This window comes from Silurus aristotelis, assembly GCF_946808225.1.
Source record: "Silurus aristotelis genome assembly, chromosome: 10".
Classification (NCBI taxonomy): Eukaryota; Metazoa; Chordata; class Actinopteri; order Siluriformes; family Siluridae; genus Silurus; species Silurus aristotelis.
Genome location: NC_139583.1, coordinates 23,563,536 through 23,587,699, shown reverse-complemented (window position 1 = coordinate 23,587,699; position 24,164 = coordinate 23,563,536). Strand labels below are relative to the sequence as shown.

Genomic DNA, 24,164 nt, shown 5'->3' with positions numbered 1-24,164 from the left:
CTTGTTGGTTTGTATAAGAAGATTTTTAATACAAAATATGGATATTAAAAGTCTGTCAAAGATTAACATACAGTATATACAAAAAATACATAACAGTGCATTTTTGTTTTCTTTTTTTTAAAAAAGGCATGTTTATAAAATCAGAAATAATCGTAATTCTATGTGAGCCGGTTTATCCATTAAAGAGCTCAGTTCATGAGTTATATACAGCATGAGATGATCTAAATTATTCCTTCATTCAGGATCTGAAGCCTTTTGTTTATTTTTTCTGGGGATTACTTTTATATTCCAAAGCAGTTTAATGAGGTTAATAATTGAGTGTTCAGTCTTGGGCATTGCCGTCGTCGGGTCTGTTTTAATAATCACCAGGAGTTAGTTAATGATTGTATGTGTGTAAGGATTGTGGGAGTTCAAAGAGACGACTGCAGTTTGGTGACATTCCTCTCATGCATGCTATGATGTCTGACAAGCTCGTCCGACCGAGCAAACTTCTTCTGACAGCTCGGCCAGCGACAGGTAAACGGCTTCTCACCTGAGACAGGCAAAAAAGAAGCGTGAGAATAATTAAACGCATTAGTACTAAGCTATATAATAATTGCTAATGAATCTGTACTTAAACTGAAAGAGGATGAGGATGAAAAGGGGATTACGCACTTGTTTTACCTGTATGAGTCCGTGTGTGAGTCTTGAGGTGGTCAGAGCGTGAGAACTTTCTTTGACACGTCTCACACTGAAATGGTTTTACTCCTGAAAAAGGGGAAATGAGAGCATGAAGATTATTAGAGAGCAGAATAATGGGTCAATTCTGATCATTATTTATGTTGATATGCTGATAAAGACACCATGGATTATATTATTCTAAAAAATACATAACCATGTACAGTAAAAACATGCAGTAAAATTCATTTCACAACATAAGAAGGCTGAAAACCTTCAAAAATTTAACAAAATAATAAAACTAGAATAGAGGAATAAAAACTACATGGATAAAAGTATTGGGACACCTGACCCAAATGTCCTCCAGCATGACAATGTCCCTCTGCACAAAGACAGCTTTATGAAGAAAAGCTTTACATGGGTTGGAGTAGAAGATCTTAAGTGACCTGCTATGAAGTCCAAAACTCAACCCTATTGAACTTCTTTGGGATGACTTGGAATGCTGACTGCACCCCAGGCCTCCTCACCTCACCTACATCAGTACCTGACTAACCAGTACTAACACCCTTGTAGCTGAATGAGCACAAATCTCAAAAACACACTTCAAAATCTAGTGGGACATTAAATGTGTTCTAAATGTTCATAAACCACAGTTTTACAGTCAGGTGTCCACAAACATTTGTCCATATAGTGTAGTAGAATTTAAAATAGAAATGTAAATACATTATGGAGTAAATATATGTGGCAGTATTTATACTTTCACTCTGGGAAGGCAAAAACAGTGTGGTTTCTTTAGTAATTTTCTTTGATTTTTTTCGTTTTTGTAATGCAAATTCTCTGGTAGAATTTTTAAGAAACTAAGAATAACACAAGCATAAACACATGTTGACTGATTAAAAATTATTCATGTCTTGCAGGACCTGAAAAAAGTTTCCTGATTGATGTCTAATTTTACTTCCATGTTTCTGTTGTATTTTAAACAACACACAGTGATCCATAGCATTGCATCAGACACCAACAGCTTATATCTTTTATCAGCATTTCCTGCAAACAGCTACCCATTAATTACTAATAAATATGGGTCAGTCAAGATTTTTTTTTATATATATTTTATATTTTAAAATATTTCCAAATGATCCTAATTGATTCTGATAATTCATGAAAATTCATGTAACTGTCTATGTGAAGAGATAGCTGAATGGCTTCCACTGTAGAATTCTAATCATAAGGTTGAGGGTTCATGCCCTGGCATTGCCAAACTGCCACTGTTGGGCTCTTAACCCTTTCTGCTCCAGGGGTGCCGTGTATCATGGTTGACACTGTGCTTTGGCCCAAGCTCCATAACAACCTGGGATACTGTATGTAAAAAATCACTGAAGATATAAACCCAAAATGTAATGCATATATACCATTAATACAAGGTGAATAAAGATAGCGCTGGATTCTGACCTGTGTGTCTACGCTGGTGTCTCTTTAGCTGGTCGGATCTGGAGAATCGGCGGCCACAATCCGTGTAGTCGCACTGGTACGGTTTCTCTCCTGAACACACACATATTTATGAAATACATTACCACACAAAATATTTAGAATGCCTGTTTTTTGGGACACAACTTCCACTTGAAGAATCCATTTATTTTAATTTATATTATAATTTAAGTTTATTCCTTAAAAATTCCTTAACCTCGTAGTCGTCAGCGCCGCGTCCGCGCAACCAATATCCCGTTGTTCTCAGGTGTTAATGTTTATTAAATAGATTAAATAAAATAAGTAGATTAAATAAAAATGAAATAAAGAGGGAGAAGAGTAACCATGACTAACTATACATTATTCTAAAGGTCTAAGCCTCAAGCGGCGATTTCAGATCACTGTTTTTCAATGGAAAACGTCTCAATCAAAGTGTGCTGAAGTCTGCCAGTATAAACAGAGCTACATAGCTTATATTTATACAAAAATGCTAACAAATTAGACAACATACTCAAGCAAAGCTAAGCTACATCTATCTAGCTAGAGAACATACTGTACTTAAAACATAGCTAGCAAACAAATAATAGAGCCAAGAAAAAGTTAGCTAGCTGGCATTAGATAAAGAATGTTTTCCAGACTTGTTTGCTAGTTAACATTAAATAATATGCTGAAACAAATTTAGCTGTCATTAGTTGATTAATAAATAAACTAAGCTATCCTACTGGCATTAGCTTGAGAATGTACCCAAAAACATCAGCGACCTATATGGTATGCACAAATGCAGCAAGCTAGCTGGCATAAAATACAGAAAGCTAAAATTTAAAAACAGTGAAAACATAGCTAGATAGCTGATATTAGGTAGAAAAGGTAAACAATAAATGTTTTTATTTAAAACTGGACAATATAGCTAAGCAAAAACGAGCTAGCTAGCTGGCACTGGTCACCTCGCATTAAACAGTATTCACAAAGGCAGATAGCTGGCATCAGATTAGGAATGTTCTCAATAAAATTTTGTTAGTTAACATCAAATAATGTACTGAAACAAAGTTAGCCAGCTGCCATGAGTTGATCAAATTTAATATTAGACAATGTATGCAATAAACTAAATTATCTTACATGGAATTAGCTAGAGAATATACCCTACAACATCGGCTACCTAACATTGGACAGTATACCAAAATACACAAAGTTTGCTGACATAAAATACAAAATGAGCTCAAGGAATTTTGCTAGCTATCATTTGACAATATATACAAATAAATATTAGATTAGATTTACTCTTGTTGTCATTATATTATCATTATGCGAAAGAAACAAAGTAAAAAGTTAAGCTAGCTGCCTTTAGGTAGGGAAAATACAAAATAAGTTATTTAGTTAACTTAAACAAGGCTAGTCCTTTAGCTGAAGTACATTCTCATTAAATAGCTTTTATAAATAAGGCCAGCCAGCTAATTGACATTAGCTAAAGAACAAGGAATTTAGCAAGCAATTTAGACCATAATCCCAAACAAGGCTAGGTGGCACTAGCTACAGACGTAATTTTCTAACAAAGCTAGCTAGCTGACATTAGGAAATGTACAGAATCCATGTAAATAGTGAATTGAGATGGACATGCTCAGGGATGTGTGGTGTATATCCAACTAGCGAGCTGTGATTCACTGAGAGAAGATGGGAGTCTATCAGTTATTAAGTTATCACTAATTTCCTTGGAAATTGCATATTTACACACCAAGCCTTTCCCCATAAATAGGAGTCAACATGTGATTAATTACACCACACACACACACACACACACACACACACACACACACACAAACACATACATGTTGGGAGTGGCTTTAAATAAATGGGTGAGATATAGTTGAATGATGTCACCATGGTTACAAAAGCAGTTCTGGTTCCTGTATGACCCCATGGTGTGTGTGTGTGTGTGTGTGTGTGTGTGTGTGTGTGTGTGCTTGTGCTTACATCTGCTGTATTCACACTCCATGAGCAACTGAAAACTGGATGTTGAATTAGGACTATATGTTTAATTTTTGCCAGCTTCTTTTATGGATTTGTGTTGGAGCGAGGCAATGTTTGGATAAACATGTCAAAAATGTATTACCCCTCACTTGAGAATGTCCAAGCTTTTTCCCTTAAGGTTTGAGAAATCATAAAAAAGAGCGCAGTATATTACCGGAATTGTGTAGTGGAGACTTGAGACTGAGACAGTGAGTAATATGTCCTAAATATTTTTTTTATTTACAGTGATCACATTTAGAATTACATTTTACTACTGTCCACCACTGGACATCATGCTCTGTATGGATTGTATTAAATTGTGATGACATATTATACATGGATAATGTTATGACTGATTTTTTTCTCAACACTACAATGGTGCATTATTTTGTTATTATCCATGCATGGTGTATTAATACACTTCGTACAGTCATTGTAATGAAGAATCCTTTCAGTTATCTTGCTTATGTTGTGGTTATGCATCATAGCCCCCAAAAAACGCAAGGATAAAGAACAAGTGTGAATGTGTAGACCACTTAAACAACAGACATGAGTGTCTCTTACCTGTATGTTTCCTTCCATGCATCTGGAGGTGTGAGAGTTTAAAGTATCTCTTGCTGCAGCCCGGGTACGAACACACAAATGGGCGCTTCTCATTGGGTTCGGCCGACCTCACGATGGAGGGCGGGATGCTCGGGACTCGTCTCACATCCTGGAGGAGGGTGAGACAGGCCTGGGGTTAAAAGCAGTATGTAATGGAAACACACAAAGATACGTGTCTAACTAACAAACAGCTCGGTGTGTGTAAAAACGTTCTTCATCAGCAGTCAAGATCTGAAGTTCTGAAGATCGCTTAAAAGCAGTAATATCTGTGTGAGGACTGAGTGAGGACTTTTGTATTTACGGCTTCTCGTTTTATTTTCTTATGGTGTTACAACTACCAGTTTAAAGAGAGAATTTATTTGCTGTTGAGTCTAGCTACTAGAAATGAAACATTGCCCTATCCAACTTAGCTCTGTTTGTTTAAAACCACTTCAGGGAACACCTTGTTTCCCTGTTTTCCCCAACAGATGTCACCATTTTGTCCCTTTGTCCTCATTAATTTTTAGTGTTTCCACCTGAGTCCTGTTTGCCTTGAGTGGTTTTATGGCCTTTTGACTCAGGTTCGTGCTTGGTGGTTAAAGTTGTGTGGTCCGTTTTTCGAGTTTGTTTTCCCTATGTCGCCTGCCTTTTCCAGAGTTCCAAGGTTCCCTTGTTTTGTTTTGTTTTTTGAGTTTGTTGCCATAGCTCCAGAGAAAGACTTCACTTGTAGTTTTAGATAGATATTAAAATATATTAAGATATTAGAAGATATCAAATTTTTCCTTATTGAGTTGTAGACAGATGCTTTTCCATTGTGCTGTATTCTTTAGAAACTAATTAATTTTTTTGTTCAGGTTTTTTTTTTTTGCATTTAAAATAAATACAGAGTTTGTCTCTGCATTTGAGTTCACACACACACACACACACACACACACACACACACACACACACACACACACACACACACACACACACACACTTGTGGCAAACTGCTAGAACTCCCACTTCTCACTCGGTCAACCCAGGTTTGAGCCGAGACCATGAGAGTGTGCACTTAAGAGTCAGGAAGAAAACGCTCATATACTATATGGACAAAAGTATTGGGACACCTGACTTTTCTAGCCATTTGTGGGTCTTCCCCAAACTGTTACCACAAAGTAAAAGAACAGGTTAGGGTTAGGTTAGGTGCATAAGGTTTTTGATTATTACATACTGATCCCTCTCCTTCCATCCAAAGCATATTGTGACTGGCATTTCTTCAAACTTCACTTCATAATTATTTCTGAAGCTGTAAAAGTTTGCTAGGGAACATGTCTATAAAATGATGAACAATCAGCCAATCCAAATATAAACTTATGAAGCTTACAAAAATACACTTGTTCTAAAGCAATGGTATTAGTAAAAGTATTACCAGTTAGTTACATTACATTAAATGATGAGTTACATTATTATTAGCAGTAAATAAATATCTTGTAATGTATTGGATCATCAGAGAGGTGTGAGATCAAATGAGAAGCAGAAAACATAATTTCTTTAAGGAACCTTTGAGATATTTATTTCTCAGAAAAATGGAGCCAGAGAAAGGGGATCAATAGTATTTGTTGTTCTACATACATCCACTGCACTGACAAGACTGTTTGTATCTAGTAAATGCTTTTCCTGATGCTGAACAGAGTTAATGATTCAAACAGCAACACAACATGGGACAGGTCTAACTAATCAAATGTTTAAATCGACCTGTCCTTGACACACAATCTCTGCTACAGCTGACTGACAGGATTTAGAGGGGAGTCAGTTTATGACCTTTAGTTGAACCTGTTTAACAGTAGCTGTGTGTGTGTGTGTGTGTGTGTGTGTGTGTGTGTGTGTGTGTGTGTGTGTGTGTGTGTGTGTGTGTGTGTGTGAGAGTGTGTAAACACCTGAATTCCTCGGAACATGCCATGTGTGTGTATGTGGTACTGAGCACTGTACATCACAGGAGCAACAGCTGCCGTGGGCTCGCTCTCGAATCCTGTAGTCGGACTGCAATACGTCACAGAGAAGACACAGAAATGTGCATGTTTACTCATCATGGCAACCTCAAATGAACAGGACAGTTTGTTAATAAAGGACAAAATAGCAGGATCTAACAAACCTCAGACCTCTACACATATTGTATATGGAGATACAGGGAATTATATGTACAATATCTCGAAATGTATATAACTTATGCGGTGCAATATCTTATGCACCTGAATAGATAAAAAATTAGGAAATGTGGGGAATTAGGACCTTATTTTACTTTGCTTTAGCAAGTATATTAAGATCTTTCCTACCTTTAATAATGAAATGAAACGTTATTAAAGGATGTTTCTAGTAATGAAATAAACACTTTATATAAGGCCACGGGTGTTATTCCTCTCAAAGGTTCTGCTTATGATAAGTAGATACCACTAAGCATCAATCACAGCGTTCAAAATGGAGCGCGCTCTACCCTGATTGGTGGATTGCTGCGAACTTGACCAGTTTTTATCCGCTCATAAATAAAAACGAACTACCGATTTCGCAAAATATAGTTGAGTAAAAAGTACGATATTTGACTTTGAAATGTAGTGAAATTAAAGTAAACGTCTCCCCAAATGGAAATACTTCAGTAAATTACAAATACGCAAAATAAAGCAGGTACAATTGCATTCACTTCGTTACTGTTCACCAAGGCATTAAATATATATGAAATGGGGAAAAAGTGTATTGAATATTTTATTAACTGCAGATCTATTAGGATTTTTATCCACTGCTTGTTTTAGCATCTATAAAAAGGCACAAACGTGTGAAATACGTGCATACATTAGAATGTTTTGGCTATTGAGATGGATACTACAAAAAGAAGAAAAGAAAGAATGCTGAACTGATATTCTAAACAAATCTATTTCCTTCTGGTATGAAGAATGATGTCTGTATGAATGAATTTTCAGCACTGATAAAGTTCAGAGTCAGGCTGTGTAGGGAGCACCTGATGAACCTCCATAAAGCTCCCTTTGTCCTGTTAGCTGCACATCTCAGGCTACGCTATCAGCTAACACTAAGCCAGTCATCCCTCAGACTATCTATCCATCTTTCTGCACAGACAAACAGCTCATGGCAAAGAGGAGGAGCAGGGGCATAGTGATTATCTGCATGAACGTAAATATTACACTCTGCTAAAGTCACGCCCCTCGCCCATGCTCGCCCATCACGCCGCATTCCACTACAACCGCGTCAAGATACTTTATCTTCTCTGAACTGGTTGACTGAGCAAAAGCATGACCCCCTTCTGTCTCCAGCTCCCTTTCACCAGTATGAGTTAAGCATTGATTTCATTCTGTAAAGTTTTTTTTCTAGATGTTAAACAGCAAATCTTAAAACACCCTAAATCACACACCCTTTTAATCTGGGACACTGGATGGTGGAAAAACAAAGCACTTTCTTCACTCACTGTGCACTGAGCCACATCTTATTGCCTCCTCCTTATACACACACATACTTAACCAATACCCACTGTCTTTTCCTTCCCCCTGTCTGTTTTTCTTTTGTGCTATTTTCCGAGTTCACGGTCAAGGTCAGCGCTCTATAACTGAAACCTTCAGAGGAAGTGGCTCCCACTACAACAGCTCCAAAACAAAATAGTTTTGCACTCTCAGGAAAGAAGGGAGTGCACTACTCTATTACCTAAAGCTTCACATCTGCAGTGCTTCAAGACAAAATGAACATATTCAGTTTTTTTCTTTTTTTTACCATGTTACTGCTAACATGCTAGGCTGCAACCTGGTAACGTTTGAACTGACAAAATTATTTTTTACCACTTATATTTTTGCACCAACTTTATTTAGCTGTTATAAGTGACTTATTTTGTACATACTGCAAAACATTACATGTAACTACAAACTTTTTTTTTTTAAGTATCACATGCTTTTTACTTTGTGTTGGTATATTGTTGTAGTATCAGGTCCAGTTCTAGCCAATTATTTTAGGGTGGGCTGGGACAAATAGTAGGTGGGCAATCAGTGGTAGTGGCCCCAACACCTAATCCAGTTCTCCCCATAACTAATATTTATAAAACTAAACTAAACTAAAATTAAACAGTGATAATTAAAACAACTTCGAAAACTTAAAACCTTAATAAATCTTGTTTTTATTGGATCAGATTAGTTCTCAAATAAAATTAAATCCTAAATCAACTTAGAGACATTTTTTTTAACTACAGTACAAAATCAGAACACTATAAAAAAGTTTTTTTACACTTTTATAGAACTTTTTCCTTTTTTTTCAAGATTCATAACTTCACCAAAGACAGAATTAGAACATTGTATAACTACTTTTTTCCACTTTTAATAAAAAAAAGGCATATTTTCTGCCCCCTCACGTTATTACTTTATAACCAACAGCAACCTTAAACTTTGTTTTTTTTTTTTATTGTACCTACCAATTTTTTGTTTCTGTCTAGCTATTGTTCTGTCCATCCATCAGTCTATCTACAGCATTAATCTCCTGTTTTCCTTGGTAATTCATTTATGACTAAAGTATCTGTTATGGATTTCTCATGGGTCAACATCTCTAAATTCCTCTTTCTTTTATGCTGCATTTTGTGATGATAAGGGGTGTAGGATTCTTGACAGTGTAGAGAAGGAACTCTCACATGATGATGAAGACACCAATTTCCAGGTCTCCAGCCATAATCGTGTACTGAACCAGGAAGAATTAAATAAGCAGCATATGTTACCAGAAGCATGTTTTGGGTAATTAGCTAATATTAGCTGAGATGGCACAGAACTGGGGCTGTAACAGCCAAGAGATGGGTCTGCTTTGGTGCACTTGTTGTGGACTAATGAGCTTATTAGACGTATCTAATAATAATAAAAAAAAAACTTGTGATCAGGTGTGCACACGGCCAGCCCTTTATTGTATATGCAAGGAATAAAAAACTTTCCTATAAAAGCATGCTTAATCATGTCCATGTACAATTTTCTTCCTCAACATAAATAATTTCCTACCCCATAGCTAAGTGTTTCTTTAAACCTGAGTATTTTGAAAGTGTACAGTTCTAACCCTAACACAATCTAACTGATCTGAAAAGTTATGAATGAACCATAACTATTAATATTTACTTCAACTAGACTTCCTTTGTGCTCACTATTCTTTCTTCTCTTTCAAGCTGTTGATTGTGTCAGCGCTGTTTTCAACACTACATATATCTTTGCAGCTGCGTACTGATATGAAACCGAGTCCAGTTCTTTGAAGATAACCCAGAGTAGAGGCTATCTGTTGCCAAAAGAACTAATCTCAGGCCAGGTCAATAGGATCGAGGGTCCCGCTTTTATATTCACTGCACCACTTCTTGCATTTACAATGCCTTTACTTTTTAGGTTGAAAAAGAAAAATGTGGTGGAGGAAAGTGCAAAATAGTGCAAAGTGATCTGCGAAATGCCATACCTCTTTATGGTAGAGGTCAGACTGTTGACTGGGTTCCAGGTCATACACTCAGCCATTTGGTACAGATTATCACTGCCAAAAAAAAAAAAATAAATACAGTGTTAAAACAATGAAAACGATTGGAAGGTTGTGAGTTCAAGTCCCAGGGCTGTAAATGAAACTTTTATTTCCGAACCTTAAATTCTTTAATTGAATTCACTACGAAAGTAAGGAATAAACTATAACAGGCCATGCTGTTATATGATATTTATCAACAACAAGGCCTGTTATCACTGCCTTATTCCAAAGCAATTTGCCTGTGATTACTTGATTAATGAATAACATTTCATACTTTTTATCTATTTATAGTTATACTAGCTGAAAGTACCCGTGCTTCGCTACGGAAGGTAGAACGCTAAGCAATATGGCAATAAGCAGTAAGCACTGAGCAGGACTGGATGATCAGAGATCAGAACGTAACGTCAACAAACAACGTACTCCCCCTTTGTAGTACCGATACAGGGCAAACTACTTTGAAAATAATTTTTATCGTGCATCTAACATGTAATAAGAAACAATGTAGTAAGTTTCATGAGGATCCGTACTGTTATTTCGAAGAGTTTACAATGCGTGAGAAATCGCGTTTTTCGTGAGTTAGCCGCGATCCAGGGAGAATTTTTCAAAACCCTTTCTTAGTGAGCACCTAAGACCCAAGAGGAAGGTATGTTCCAAATTTCATTGCAATCCGTTTAGTGGTTTTTGAGATTTCGTGATGAGTAAGTGAGTCAGTCAGTGGTATTTGAGCTTTATATATATATATATATATATATATATATATATATATATATATATATATATATATATATATATATATATATATATATATATATATATATTTAATGCTCTGAAATGTTTATAAGGCAAGTTATTTCCTGTTATCACTTACAATGTAGCAGCTATAAGCAGTCATTCCTTCTCTAGACAAAAAGATGCTGAAGACAGATGAAAAACTTACAAATTGCTGACAAATAAGATTCCATAAATGTTAAGTAAAAGCATCTTTGTGGACAGTGTCAGCATAACAGTTACAATGGTTAAAAAAACTTTGCCTATTAGCTGTGAATGAGTTGTTACTAAAGAAACAATGACATCTTAAAATAACTTTGATTTGAATTGTTGTTCTAGAAAATTTACATTGATGGAATTTGGCAGACACTTTTATAGAGAGTGAGTTAAAAAATTGTTATCTCATTCATAAAACTGAGCAGCTTTGAGGTTAAGGGCTTGCTCAGGGGCCTAGGACTGACAGCTTAGTGTGGCCAGGAACTCACAACCTTGGTATCCAATGTCCAATGAATTAACCACTAAGCTACCATCTTTCCTAAAATTAATTGGCATCTTTTGACCAATCGGAGTCCAAGATTTCAGTAGTGTTGTTTTATATTCCGTTTATTTAAAAATATTTTTTTAAAGTACCCTTTATTTTTTATTAAACTTCGTTCACTGTATTAAGGAATCGTGTAGTAACAATGTAGTGTGTGTGTGTGTGTGTGTGTATGTGTGTGTGTGTGTGTCTGTAAAATGTTTAATATTAGCATCCATTAACTGGAAGGTTGCTTTAATCCAGCAACTCTAGGTGAACTTCATCCAATCTTGTATAGTATTAAATGCAGCAAGTTTAAACCAGGAATAGAGATACACAATAGAACTGACAAGAAATCTGTTAGCCTCTAGTTAACCTCTAGTGAGCTACTGAACAGCCTTCTAGTCTAAATAAATAACCATTGAACCGGCTGTAGTTTCTTAAATATAAACTATATGCGATTTTCAACTGAAAACTGTCTTATCTGACTGACATCAAGCTCAAGCTCCTGTTACCTCTCGCACCTAAATGGTCAAGGTTACCAGCTAATACATTCAAATACTTTTCTAGCAAAGTTAGCAAGCTAGTAACTCAAGAAAAGCTACTCAAGTGAAGTTTTTGCTTTTGAAATCACGATTAGTTTATTTTGTACGATTGATTTAATCAATGTGTTAAAACATGTACAGTATAAAAGCTCTGTAAAAGGCTACTTTCTCAGTTTTCTGTTTTTGTTTCAGAGTTTCATAGGGATCTACTATGCTGTAAGAGATATGTTTTGCTAAATACATTGAAGTTTGATGTTGTGTTCTACAACTAGTAAATAAATGATTTCTGATTTTTCAAGAAAAGCACAGGAGCTGCTGTACTGTAACTACTTTGCTTAGCGTTCGCAGGAAGAGAAGTCGGGCGCCCTCGCTCTCATATCTGATCAATGACAGCAGAACTGCAGAGGTCTGGAGAGTCAGCGTGCCTGGTACAGTGTCGTAATAATGTAACAAGGTGAACGTGCTGACAGCAGGGAGGCGTCGAGAGGGAAAGAAGCTGAATTAACCAGCATGGAGTGCTTACAGTCTGTGCTTGAGTCAGGCTAATTGATGTGTGAATAGAGCTACAGTTTTCAAGTGTGAAGGAACACAGTGGTAATGTATCACATTAAACCCAAATGTATATAAGTATAGAAGATGGACTTTCTTTTTTTAAGTGGATCGCTGTTTTATGTTTTTATTTCTCACCCTTTTTTCACTGTTTTAAGTGTAATATTTTTATGGGCAGTAGATTTTCCAGCAAAGGTGGATACAATACATCTTATACCTGAGTAGTTGAGCAGAAGTAGTCTAATTTTTTTATCAAAATAGTCATTGTAGTCGCATTAATCAGTTTGACATTCACTGTTTAGTACCCATGAACAGAAAATGAAAAGCAAACTACAAACGTTGAGATTGGAGCTATTTGCTTTAGAAACCCATGACTTGCTATTTTTAAAGTGTTATATTATTAACCACTGGCCTTGATGTTAAATGCTAGAAATGCTCTTCCTGTTGTGTTGTTCGTGATGTTAGTGATCATTGTGTTTCTGTATTACAATGTAGGGCTGAATAAAAATTGAAATCTTTTTTTCCTCTTTTGTATCATGTGCTACGGGGAATTGACTGAATACGCAGCAGTACTACAGGAAGACGAGGAGGCGTCATTAAATCTTATCTACATTCGTTCTCATATTTTGGGTTCCACACGATCTGCCTTTTCTCCAAACAACATGAGGACATTTTTCCAAGAATATTCCAAGAATCATTGAGTCTAGTGGTGTACGCTTGTTTTGCAGAACTGTTTACCCCCTTCACCCGATTTACATTGAATGAGTTATAACCTGGAACTGAAATGGATTTCATTCGGAATATTTCATTTATAAAAATAAAAACATTTAATAACTAAACCCAGATTGTTTTTTATTTTTAGCACTATTTGTTTACTTATAATCAATTATAATTATTATTAATCTCAATTAATTCCATTATAACACTACAAATGATTGGAGTTGATATTTATTCAGAACACCTTTTATTCCAGTCTGTCTTCTAAACTATTGTTATGCCATACCAGTTAGCCCTCTCCTGTCCTTGTGCCCCCATACACGTTTTAATATCCCATAATTTTCCTTTCTTGGCCCCCCACTTCTGTCCTCAGCCTCTGATTTACCCCAGTACTATTCTCTCTGGGGATGGCCAGGCAGGGAAGAGGAATTCAGAGGAAATGGACTGTAGATCACCCTGAGTGTATTTTGGCTTGCTAAGGGGCTGCTGTGCAGTTCTTAACCTTTATACAGACAGCATGGCTCTCCGCAGGCTTACACTAGATTTCTGAGTCACATAGTGGGCGAATCTGCCATCAGCATATAAAATGCTGTCAGATTAGATAAAGAAATTAATGCTTTAAATGCGATTAGACTTTTACCTGTTGTAGCTGTTTCGTAAAAGTAGAGTCTGGCTGTCGCTAGGGGCGTGGCAACCATAGACAGGGGGCGGGGCCAGGTACTGCTGCTCATCTATGAAAAAGAAGGGAATGAATTTTAAAATATTTTCAATGATTTATTAATGTTATTTTGCTGTTGTTATTGCATTGTATCAAGTATGTTTTAATTCTCACTGAGAATTGCAATGGACAGCCATCTTAGACAATCTAAATAACTTCTTTCAAAGGATTTAGAATCCCTCTAGCCATTACCAATACAATATATTTGTTCAAATGTTTACCCCAATGTTTAAAGCCAGGATTCTACTGGAGAGATGGAAGTTAGGAAGATGGTAGAGTTCCAGTATGAACTTAAAAAGTTTCCCCATTTGTTCTTTACAACATTATCTGAAACATTTAAATTATCTAGCAAGATTTTCAGGAACACTGACCTTCATGGCTGGTAGCTGCTCAGATGAACGCTCCAAACTTTATATACCAAATATCCAAAGTCTGACATGGATAAATTTAGTATACATGAAAAGTTTGGACTAAAAAAAGCTCTTGTACTTGTACCATTTTCCCCTCCTTCTATTTTCCTGTTTACTCTGTACATAAGGACTAACAGATTGTTCTTCAGGGAGTAGATATTGAAGTGTGGCCTTTTCCTCACTCCACTTATCCAAACAGGCCCTGTGCTCTCGGAACCCATAAAGCACTCACATGGATTTCTGTATCAAGTACTTACAACTAAAAGAGGATTAGGTATTTTAAATTTACCAGCACTACAGGGGGTACAAATGGGTCATCTGGCAACAGTAGACATTCCTACTCTTTATCACACTCTCCTTCAGTTTCTTTACTTCAGTGGAGGAGGATTGAACAGTTATTTACATTTAAAGGTGATAATAATTTGGAGCGAATTGGTTTGCTACATTGTTGTTAATATCCTGTGCTTTGATTAGCACTGCCTGACCCCTTGATTGCTCCACTTTACAATTGTAATGTATTCACCAATGTAAAAGTTACTTTGAATGGAAGCAACTGCGATATAATTTTAAGGCTACCAGACAAGATATAGAATCCAAATCATAGGTTTATTTAAAAACATTTGTTCTGATATTTTATCTTTGTGTGGTAACAGCTCCGTCAAAATGGCAGACATAATGTACACTACAGTAAATAGCTTCATTAACTATAATAATGGATTTTGTAATTATCTAATTAAATAAAGGTACAGTTGTATTTTGGAAGTTTCTACCATTGCAATGTCTAAAAATTCAATGCATTGTATTTTGCAGTATTCACATTTAATTAAATTTTATTGTTTTATTTCTTTATTGAAAAAGATCATTGGAACAGTTTTTGACACAGAAGGATGTCAAATAATAAAAAGTAACACAGGAAACACTAAAGTATTTATATATATATATATATATATATACAGTATTTACTGCACTCACAATGACTTGACCTGTCTGTTTTATTGTCCCATATAGTGTAATCTCTAATGGTTTAAAAATGTATGTAACAGCTAATTTGCAATGTTGTGTGGGTGTGTATCAGGTGCCCTTACCCACAGTGGTCTGAGACAGAGCATCCTCATGTTTGAAAGGGTGAGAACAAGGAAAAGGTGACGAGTGATGAACAGGTGTGTGAGAAAAACTCAGTGCTCCATCCACATCTGCTGTATTAGAAAAGAAAGTTAGAAAAAAAAGAGTTAGCTCTCTAATTTATTTTGTGTAATACTTTTTTTTTTTTGTATTTCTAAAGCTTTAAGGGGAACAGTTGGACCAAATCACGATTGAAGTGTTATATGTCATTTTTATTTTTAAATATTTTTTGTTTTTGTTTTTTTATACTTACACCTCAGAAATTTACCTTATATAAAAAATTTTATTCAAATATTGTATGTATTTTATTTGTGTATGCAGACTGTCATATTACTAAGTAACCACAATGCCTGCTATCCTGAATACTTTCCCATGTTTCATGATTCATCAGAGAAAACAAAAATATATTATAAAACACCATATGAACACTAAGGCATTTGTGACCTTATATTAAAAATGAGAGAATCTAGAACCTTGCAGCAGAATTAAAGTTGCGCTTGTTGAAAATGAATAACATTCCAAACCACAATATTTGCACATTCAGCAGAACTGTGGTATTAAAATGTAATACTGTCAAATGTAGTTCATCTGCCAAGTTCATTTGTCAATTGTTATCATTAAAACTGGAGCTGCAAAGTAAATGTTGGGTAAGTTTAAAAACGGTAAGTTTATTTTATTAAACACTGGTAAAAAATACATGGGATGACATCAGAAATAAAAATGCATGCCTATTTGGGCTTCCTAAATCACAGCTAATGTATAATTTGCTTTTTCATCCTATTTAAGACTGGTGTCTTAACAAATTAAGAAAAAAAAAAATTCAGCCACTATGATTTACTCTCAATTTACTCATTATTTAAACTAGGAGACCCAAACCTATTCCAGCATGACAGTGCCTTTGTGCACAAAGCCAGCTTCATGAACATATGGTTTACATGGGTGAGAGTGAGAGTGAGATCTTAAGTGGCCTGCTAAAGTGCTTTGACCTCAACCCTATTGAGCACCTTTGGAATGATTTAGAATACTAACTGCACACACCTAAAGCCCTTAGATAGTGAATCTATCACACCCTTATGGGTTTATGAGCAGAAATCTAAACAAAAAACATTAAAATTTAGTGGAACAGCTTTCCAGTAGAGTGGATGTTATTATAAGAGCAAAAAAAGGACAATGTGGAATTGAATGTATCACAAGTAAATCTTATGGACAGGTGTCCACAAACTTTAATTTACACAGTGTATACAAAGTTGTTATATTACTTCACATTCATGGAATCAGATTTTCTCCAGGACAGAGAAATTTAAAATTGCATGTTTTTTTCTTAATGGTGGCCTAATGATATATAAGGCTGATGTGTAAATGATGTGTTTATAGCTGTTATATTAAAAGTCATAAATTGTTTAGACAGTACACTTTTTTATGTATGCTAATTAATATTATACAATTACTATATTATTAACATTGTATTATTTAAAGGCTCAATGGATTTTACTCAACCATGTGGTTGATTACTTTTTCCTAGAAAAGCAAGCCCTAATGTTTTTACTCCTCACCGATGAAAACCAAATTTGTATTATATTTCATTATGAGTCCTGTAGTAGCTCCTATACTACTTCTGACTCCAGGACGTATCTATATATCATTCACAGAGTAACTTTAACTACATTTATTAAATCACAAATAAAATATATAGGACCAAGAAATCACAGCATTCCCTGAACAGCAGATCCTGATATCTGTATATTAATCATTAACAGAACACTGATGCAGTACATGATATACTCTCTGTGTGATAAATGGCATAATGTAACATCATAGTAAGATATTAAGAGGTGAGGGAGCATGAATATATTTTTTGTAGTTCCTGGCCCTCGTGATGAGATTTGGTCCTAGTCTGTGATTAAAGGTCAGTGAAAGTTCGCAGTAAAATCATACAGAGATTGACTCGTTTAAACATTCACATATTGTTTTGGCCAGGTTTTAACACTGCAGTGCTTTGTGGACAGTGATGATCATCTATCATTGTTGTTATTCTTAAAGCAACCTGATCTCAGCTTTTCAGCAATGTTTCATTTTTGTGTTCCAACATTCGTTCTTATAAATTGCTTTGTTAGACGAGTTTCAATCAAACAGCAGTCAATATCAACATTGCACCGTTACTGAACACTTGATTTATATTACTGTATTTATTATACTATAATTAAATAATGCAGTAAAAGTAACCCTTATAAGTGTTTGAAAATAAGCTTAGTTCAAAAGTGATTGTAGATTTATGCCGTACAGACGTGTGGACACTGATGCCACCTGATATTTTCTCTTTCTTGAAAATAGTACTTAAATTTTCCAACACCACCAATTTAAAGGAAGACAAAATGTGTGTATTTTCAATTAACATAATTAAATCCATTACATTAATCTACTTTTAGCTGTATGACTGACCCAGGAGTGAATGATACAAAATGAATGCTCTGTTGTTGTCTGCACAAATGTTTTTAAGAAGAACTTGATGAATGAAGATCACTTACCCCTTGGGATTGGAGGATTTTCAGCACAGCCGTTCAGATATGGGTTGGTGCTGAACCCCCTGTTCTGCCCAGACGATGACTCGGTGAACGCCCCGTACCTGCAGCCTCCGGTCAGCTGCCCTGAAAAGTGCACAGTGAAGGCTCCGAGAGTGCAGTGAGGATCATCATGGGTGTCTACTGACCCCCAGCCAGGCTCCTGCTTGATCAACGAGTGTGAAGTCAGAGCTCCATATGGAGAGCCAGGGTGGAAGTCGACTATCGGACCCCACTGAGGAGCGCCGCTGTTGGGACCTGGAAGAGGTGGTAGAGTGGGTACGGCGGGCATGAGGGGAGTCAGATCTCGGACGTCCGATCCCATCAGCCCGCAGGACTCGGTCAGCATTTAGAACAACGGAATCAAGATCAAAACACGAATAGGAACTAATTTCCCTTTATAACTTTTCAGAACTCTGAACTTTCTTTTGGGGAAAAATTCATGAAAATGTCTTGCAAGTTTCTGCCCGAGAAGATCTGCCCAAGTCCGCAGAGATGCAATAGAAATCAAACTCCAGTATAGGGAGCACTTTGGAGTGCTGGTTTGTCTTCTTTGGGAGAGAGGTGAATGCGATAGAAAAGGGTTCAGAGGAAGCAAAAGAAGTTAGAATGGGTGAGATAGAAGTCACCCCGATCCTTTCTAACAGTGTCTGGAGCTTGTCCGTGTGAGTCGGATGTAAAACAATCCTGGAGGAGGAGGAGTTAAAGGAGAAATGATGAGCACTTCATTAGCTTTAGTCATTCTTCTAGACAGCACTTTCTGTGACCTGACTAATGTCATGATTAATGTTTCTGTGGGGGTGGGGGTGTGTAGCTTATTATTACAAGATTATAAAGTAAAAGAAATAGTGTTTATTAGGGTTGTAATGGATTGATTGACAAATAATTTATGTTAATAATAAATAATAGTAGCAGGATATTAACAAACTTCAAAGTGCTATTCAATCTAGCCAATGGTTACGATGATTACAATGGTTACAACTGCAGGGTTTCCTGTTGTCCTTGAAACATCTGTAACAAGAATGCAAACTTATAATGAAACTAATAGCAACATTTGTGACAAGGAGCAATTGGACTTTATAATCCAAATCTGTTCGAAATATGTGATTTGATATGATAAACCATCTAAATTGCTGTAACTTTCACAGTTTCCTCTTTTTCACTTCCCAATTCTTTTGAAAACCATCTGGATTTCATTTATAATTCAATTTTTTTCTTACAAGTCAGCAATTTTGAGAATAAATCTAAACAGTAATTTATATTTACAATTACATTGATGAAACAATGAGATTTTATTAAACTACATTTTTGATGATATTCTATAAAAGAATAGACACGATAACGATCAAAGTTTTGAAAAAGATAACAAAGATAAATTATTTTAAATTGTAGTTTATTTACTTCCATTAGCAGTAATGGTTATTGGTAAATTTTAAATTTTACATTTTTGGTTCAATATTGCCCCAAACAACATAAAGCTCTTTCTTTATTGAGAACTGTAATTGACTGTAATATTGATTTAAATTATATTCAATAATAATTTTTTACTTTATAAATTACATTTCTGCAACTTTCCCCAGGTGTCATTTGTCAGTGATCTGATTCAGCTCCATGGGAAAAAGACAAGGAAGCCATTAAAAGTGTCTCTGGCGCTGAAGAGGGAAAAAATCCCTTGAACACATTACAAGCATATCCACACTCACAGAGACAAGACCAATGTGAAACATCCCATCTGTTAGACTGTGGAATTCTCTGCAGCAGTACTATCTAAACTAAGCCTTACCTGCTGAGCCTGGGAAGTGTCTGGATATAACCACAAGTATCTTGTTTAATCAGCCACACCCACAACAACAATGTTAAGAAAATGACTCCACACTGGCGTGACTTACAGTGCAATTGAATAACAGCAAGAAAAATTTGTTACACTAATATACAATATTCACTTGTCAGCCATTTTGATAGGAATTCTAATAGATCCCGTTAATAACATTTGAATCATATGTAGCAGAAGCAAAATGCTAACAATTATACAGATTCAGGTCCTCAGTTAAGGTTCGTATCAAACATCAGAATAGCAGAACATCAGGATGTGTGATTCCTTACTCAATTAACATTTTATTTCTTGGTGAAGTTCCTTCGACTGCTAAGTACATTAATTGCTCTATGGAGCAATATGAGGTAGTGGGCATGCTTGCTGACATCTGTACAACATCTGGAAAGGTAACCCAATCCAAAAAAACAATTGTATTATGCATAAAACTACGATTGCGACAAATACAAATCTTTATTATTTAATTAATCAAGGAAACATGAGCTTTTTCGTAGCAACACTTTCAAACTGATGGTCAATGAAAAGATTGATATTTCAGTGAATTTCAAATATATGAACATATGAGTGAATCTGGATATTTGAAAGGTTTCTATGGGAACCTGAGATCAGAGTGCTACTGACCGAGGGCTCAACTCTGTATGTACTGAAGAAGAGGGGGATGGTGGTGTCAGAGAGAGTGCAGAAATGCTGAGTCCCCACTTGTTGCATCATCTAACAGCAGGACAGTGGGGGAATTTCTTTACTCTGGAAAAGCTGTGATTCACTGCAAATCTTATGCAGTCTCACAGGACCGTAGCTTCTTTTTTCACAATTCAGGGTTTCATCACTAGGACTTGATTAAATACAATACGTCGGAGCATGAGCTATGTTACAGTAATTGCAAAAAGTTTTTTTTTTTTTTTTTTTGTACAAATGAAGAATTCTGAAGAATTGGCTGAATTGAATAATTAAGAACTCATGGTACATTTATTATTTACTAGGTTTTTAATCCAAGAAACAAAAGGGAAAATAGGGACACAAATTTGGGTGCAATGAACCTTGTTTAACAAGAACAAAATCAGGAGATGTAAACAATAAGCTAAAAGTTGTTTTATATATATGTAATATATAAAACAGTTTTAGCTTATTGTTTACATCTCCTCATTTTATTACATCTGATTTTATATTAGTGATACAAAAATCACATTAATCCAAATAACAAAAACTGAGGTAAACTGTAAATTTGCCATTTATCTTCTCACTATTTGTCGACAATTTATTATAAATAATAATGTAAGCTACAATAATTCCTGTCTTAATTTCAGTCTTCTTCTTTAGGTTAGAAATATATAAGGTGCCAATTTAAGTCAGTTTTAAATTGAACTGAAAAGTGGCTCCAGTTTATCTTAGTGTATATAAAAAACATTTACAGCATGTGTCAGACACCCTTGTCCAGAGCAACTCACAATTATCCCATTCATACAAGCTGCTATGTGGTTAAGGGCCTTGATCAGGGGCCCAGGAGTGACAGCTTAGTATGGGTGGGATTTAAACTCATGACCTTTTTATCCAAAGGCCAATGGCTTAACCACTAAACGACCACCTCCCAAAAAGATGTTGGTCAGTTAAGGGTTAATAGTACTCTCAGCATAGGTCATACAATGGTCATCTTAAAGAACTCATTTTGCTGCTTACCTCTAGCACTAATATTAGAAGTGTTAAAATCTCTAAAGACAATTAAGCAACCAGGAGAATGTCAATGTCCTGTATATAAATAACACCACAATGAAGTAATGATACTCAAGACCAGCATCAAACCTAATAAACTGGACAAGAGATAAAATTATAAATGTTTAATGAAATCCGGAGCACAGTGTGATCCAGTAAATATTACTACGGTGGGCTATATCCAAACTTCTTCATATGTTTTTTATTTAATGCAAAGAAATGTAAATGTAACCAATTCTACCAGTTAATACCAAGTTGATGTATGTGTTTAAATAGACTGTTCATAGGAAAACCTAAAAGAATGAGCAAAAATATCAGGATCCAAAAGCACAGTGTTGAAATTTCATACTGTATCCCGAAAGGCTTCCAGCCTTATAAATGTTTAAATAATCTTGTGTGACAAATTTCAACACTACAAAAAGTGTATGAATAAATAAAGCTCAAGGGGGCAAATAGCCTTTATTAGTCACATATACATTACAGCACAGTGAAATTTGTTCTTCGCATATCCCAGCTTGCTCAGAGCGCAGGGTCGGCCATGATACGGTGCCCCTGGAGCACAGACGGTTAAGGGCCTTGCTCAAGGGCCCAAGAGTGGCAGCTTAGCTTAAACCCCCGACTTTCCGACCAGTAACCCAGCACCTTAACTACTGAGCTACCACTCCTATACTTATGCAAGACACTGTACACGTATCATTCAGATACCGAAGGTGTCTTTTGCACTCAAAAAAGCAAATAGAATAAAATTGTGCCAACACTAAACACAAAACTGCACAGATGCTAGGGTTTGGGTTTCTGTAGGATTCTTCATGACATTTTTTATTCATGATTTTATTTCCTTCAACCCCAACCCCAACCCCAACCCCAAACCCAACCCCAGACACACACACACACACACACACACACACACACACACACACACACACACACACACACACACACACACACACACACACACACACACCAATATTAAGGTTAGGTCCCAAGAATGATAAAGGTGTCTGATTTTTTACACTTCAGAAATACCAAAGCATCAAAGAAAAGATAAAAAAAAAAGTATAAACAAGACACTTGTATTGCTAAATGTTCTGCAGATGTCTTGGCTTGTGTTTGAGCAAAAAACATTACTACTCTTCCTTCCCCTTCATCTTGACACATACACAACATTGCTACATTTACTGTTATATGACATACTTTCACCCAGAGGAAATGTCTATGGCTGTGTCTCAAATCAGTAGGGTGTTTTTAAAGATATGGTTTGATCATAAACAGAGTATAACAAAATTATGGATTTGAAGAAGAATGTAGAATTGTACAAACAGCACTTAATTTTCTGATAACACTTAAAGCTGGCAGCTTTAAACAAGGTCCTAGTGACAAGGGAAAGCTCCTGAGACAAAATGAGAGAGAATTTGAGAGGAACCAGGCTAAAAAAGGGAAATCATTGCTCTCCAGCAGTTGTATGCTATAATGTAAAGCAGTGTGTTTAAATGTATTCTATTCAGAATGATCATTAGTGTTGATTTCTGTAGAGTTTACCTCTATAATATTTTAAGTTTTAAGCAAGTTATTCACTGTAACAGTGGATATCTGGCTTGAGTGCACAGTTCAGAGTATAAACATCTACAGTCTAAAGATCCATGAAGCCACTGAGGAACTCAAGATCTTTGAGGATGGATTTGGACTGTAATAATTATCACCTGTCTACTTTAATGGCATAGGACCACATGTTGCATGAACAGCTCTGCATTTAAGCACCTATTACTACACACCTCAACAATGGAACTGCAATGAATAGATATTTTGTGCCACCCAGATGAGGATGGGTTCCCCTTTGAATCTGGTTCCTCTCAAGGTTTCTTTCTCATACCATATCAGGGAGTTTTTCCTTGCCAATTTCACCACTGGCTCGCTCATCAGGGATAAACAATTATAAGGAACAAACTTATAGGCAATAACTTATAGGCACAATTTTATACAACCTTATAACCTTTATTTTAGACACTGTTCAATGTAAAAAGTGCTATACAAATTAAAATGAATTTCATTGAATTGCAATTTTTGCAAGTGTAATCACTGGGATTGTCATAAGAGGACATTCACCATCATCTATGTGATACTCTCCACAGCAACTTCACAACAAACTTCAGGGACAACAGATGATTCTCAGGTCATGAAGGCGCCAAGCAAACTAAGAGTATCAGGATGAGTCAGGCAAGGCCAGCAGGCATCTCAATAGGGAGCAGGAGTAACATCTGGAGAGAGAAAGAGTGAGAGAGAGGGTATATGCAGGGCTCGCACTTGTGCTTTAAGAGGATATACATCATGCCCTGATACAAACTCTGGCAAGACTAACTATAACAGAATAACTAAAGGGAGCGCACCCAAGCACACAAGCAGGAGAGCACCCTGAGTCAATCATTCCACCATCATCAAACCAAGGTGAATAACCACTGAATGCCTCCATTGCAATCTTTGTTATTGTAGATACTAAAAAAAAAAAGTGCTCA

At 36.0% G+C, this 24,164-nt stretch overlaps 1 protein-coding gene across 3 annotated transcripts; it reads right to left on the bottom strand.

Moving 5' to 3' along the window:
- Nucleotides 1–8: 8 nt before the first annotated feature.
- On the bottom strand, nt 9–18,879 carry wt1b (WT1 transcription factor b). 3 transcript variants are annotated; one of them, XM_083553088.1, is made up of 9 exons: nt 18,084–18,879; nt 15,522–15,632; nt 13,949–14,039; nt 10,156–10,227; nt 6,627–6,729; nt 4,690–4,837; nt 2,107–2,196; nt 664–747; nt 9–532 (listed from the first exon to the last, which is right to left on the bottom strand). In XM_083553088.1, the coding sequence occupies exons 1-9, from the start codon at nt 18,463–18,465 to the stop codon at nt 411–413; spliced, it is 1,203 nt and encodes a 400-aa protein (XP_083409214.1). In that variant the 5' UTR covers nt 18,466–18,879; the 3' UTR covers nt 9–410. The 3 variants fall into 3 exon arrangements, with proteins under 3 accessions (XP_083409214.1, XP_083409212.1, XP_083409213.1); XM_083553086.1 differs by having other exon boundaries at nt 655–747; nt 18,084–18,875; XM_083553087.1 differs by having other exon boundaries at nt 655–747; nt 15,522–15,629; nt 18,084–18,873.
- Between the last annotated feature and the right edge of the window lie 5,285 nt (nt 18,880–24,164).

Coding starts and splice junctions, on each gene's coding strand:
- wt1b (XM_083553086.1), bottom strand. CDS start 18,465: ATGCTGACCGAGTCCTGCGGGCTGATGGGATCGGACGTCCGAGATCTG. Junction 14,040..15,521: donor TCTGTCTCAGACCACTGTGG/GTAAGGGCACCT, acceptor TCTTTTTCATAG/ATGAGCAGCAGTACCTGGCC. Junction 2,197..4,689: donor GCATGGAAGGAAACATACAG/GTAAGAGACACT, acceptor GTGTGTGTTCAG/GAGAGAAACCGTACCAGTGC.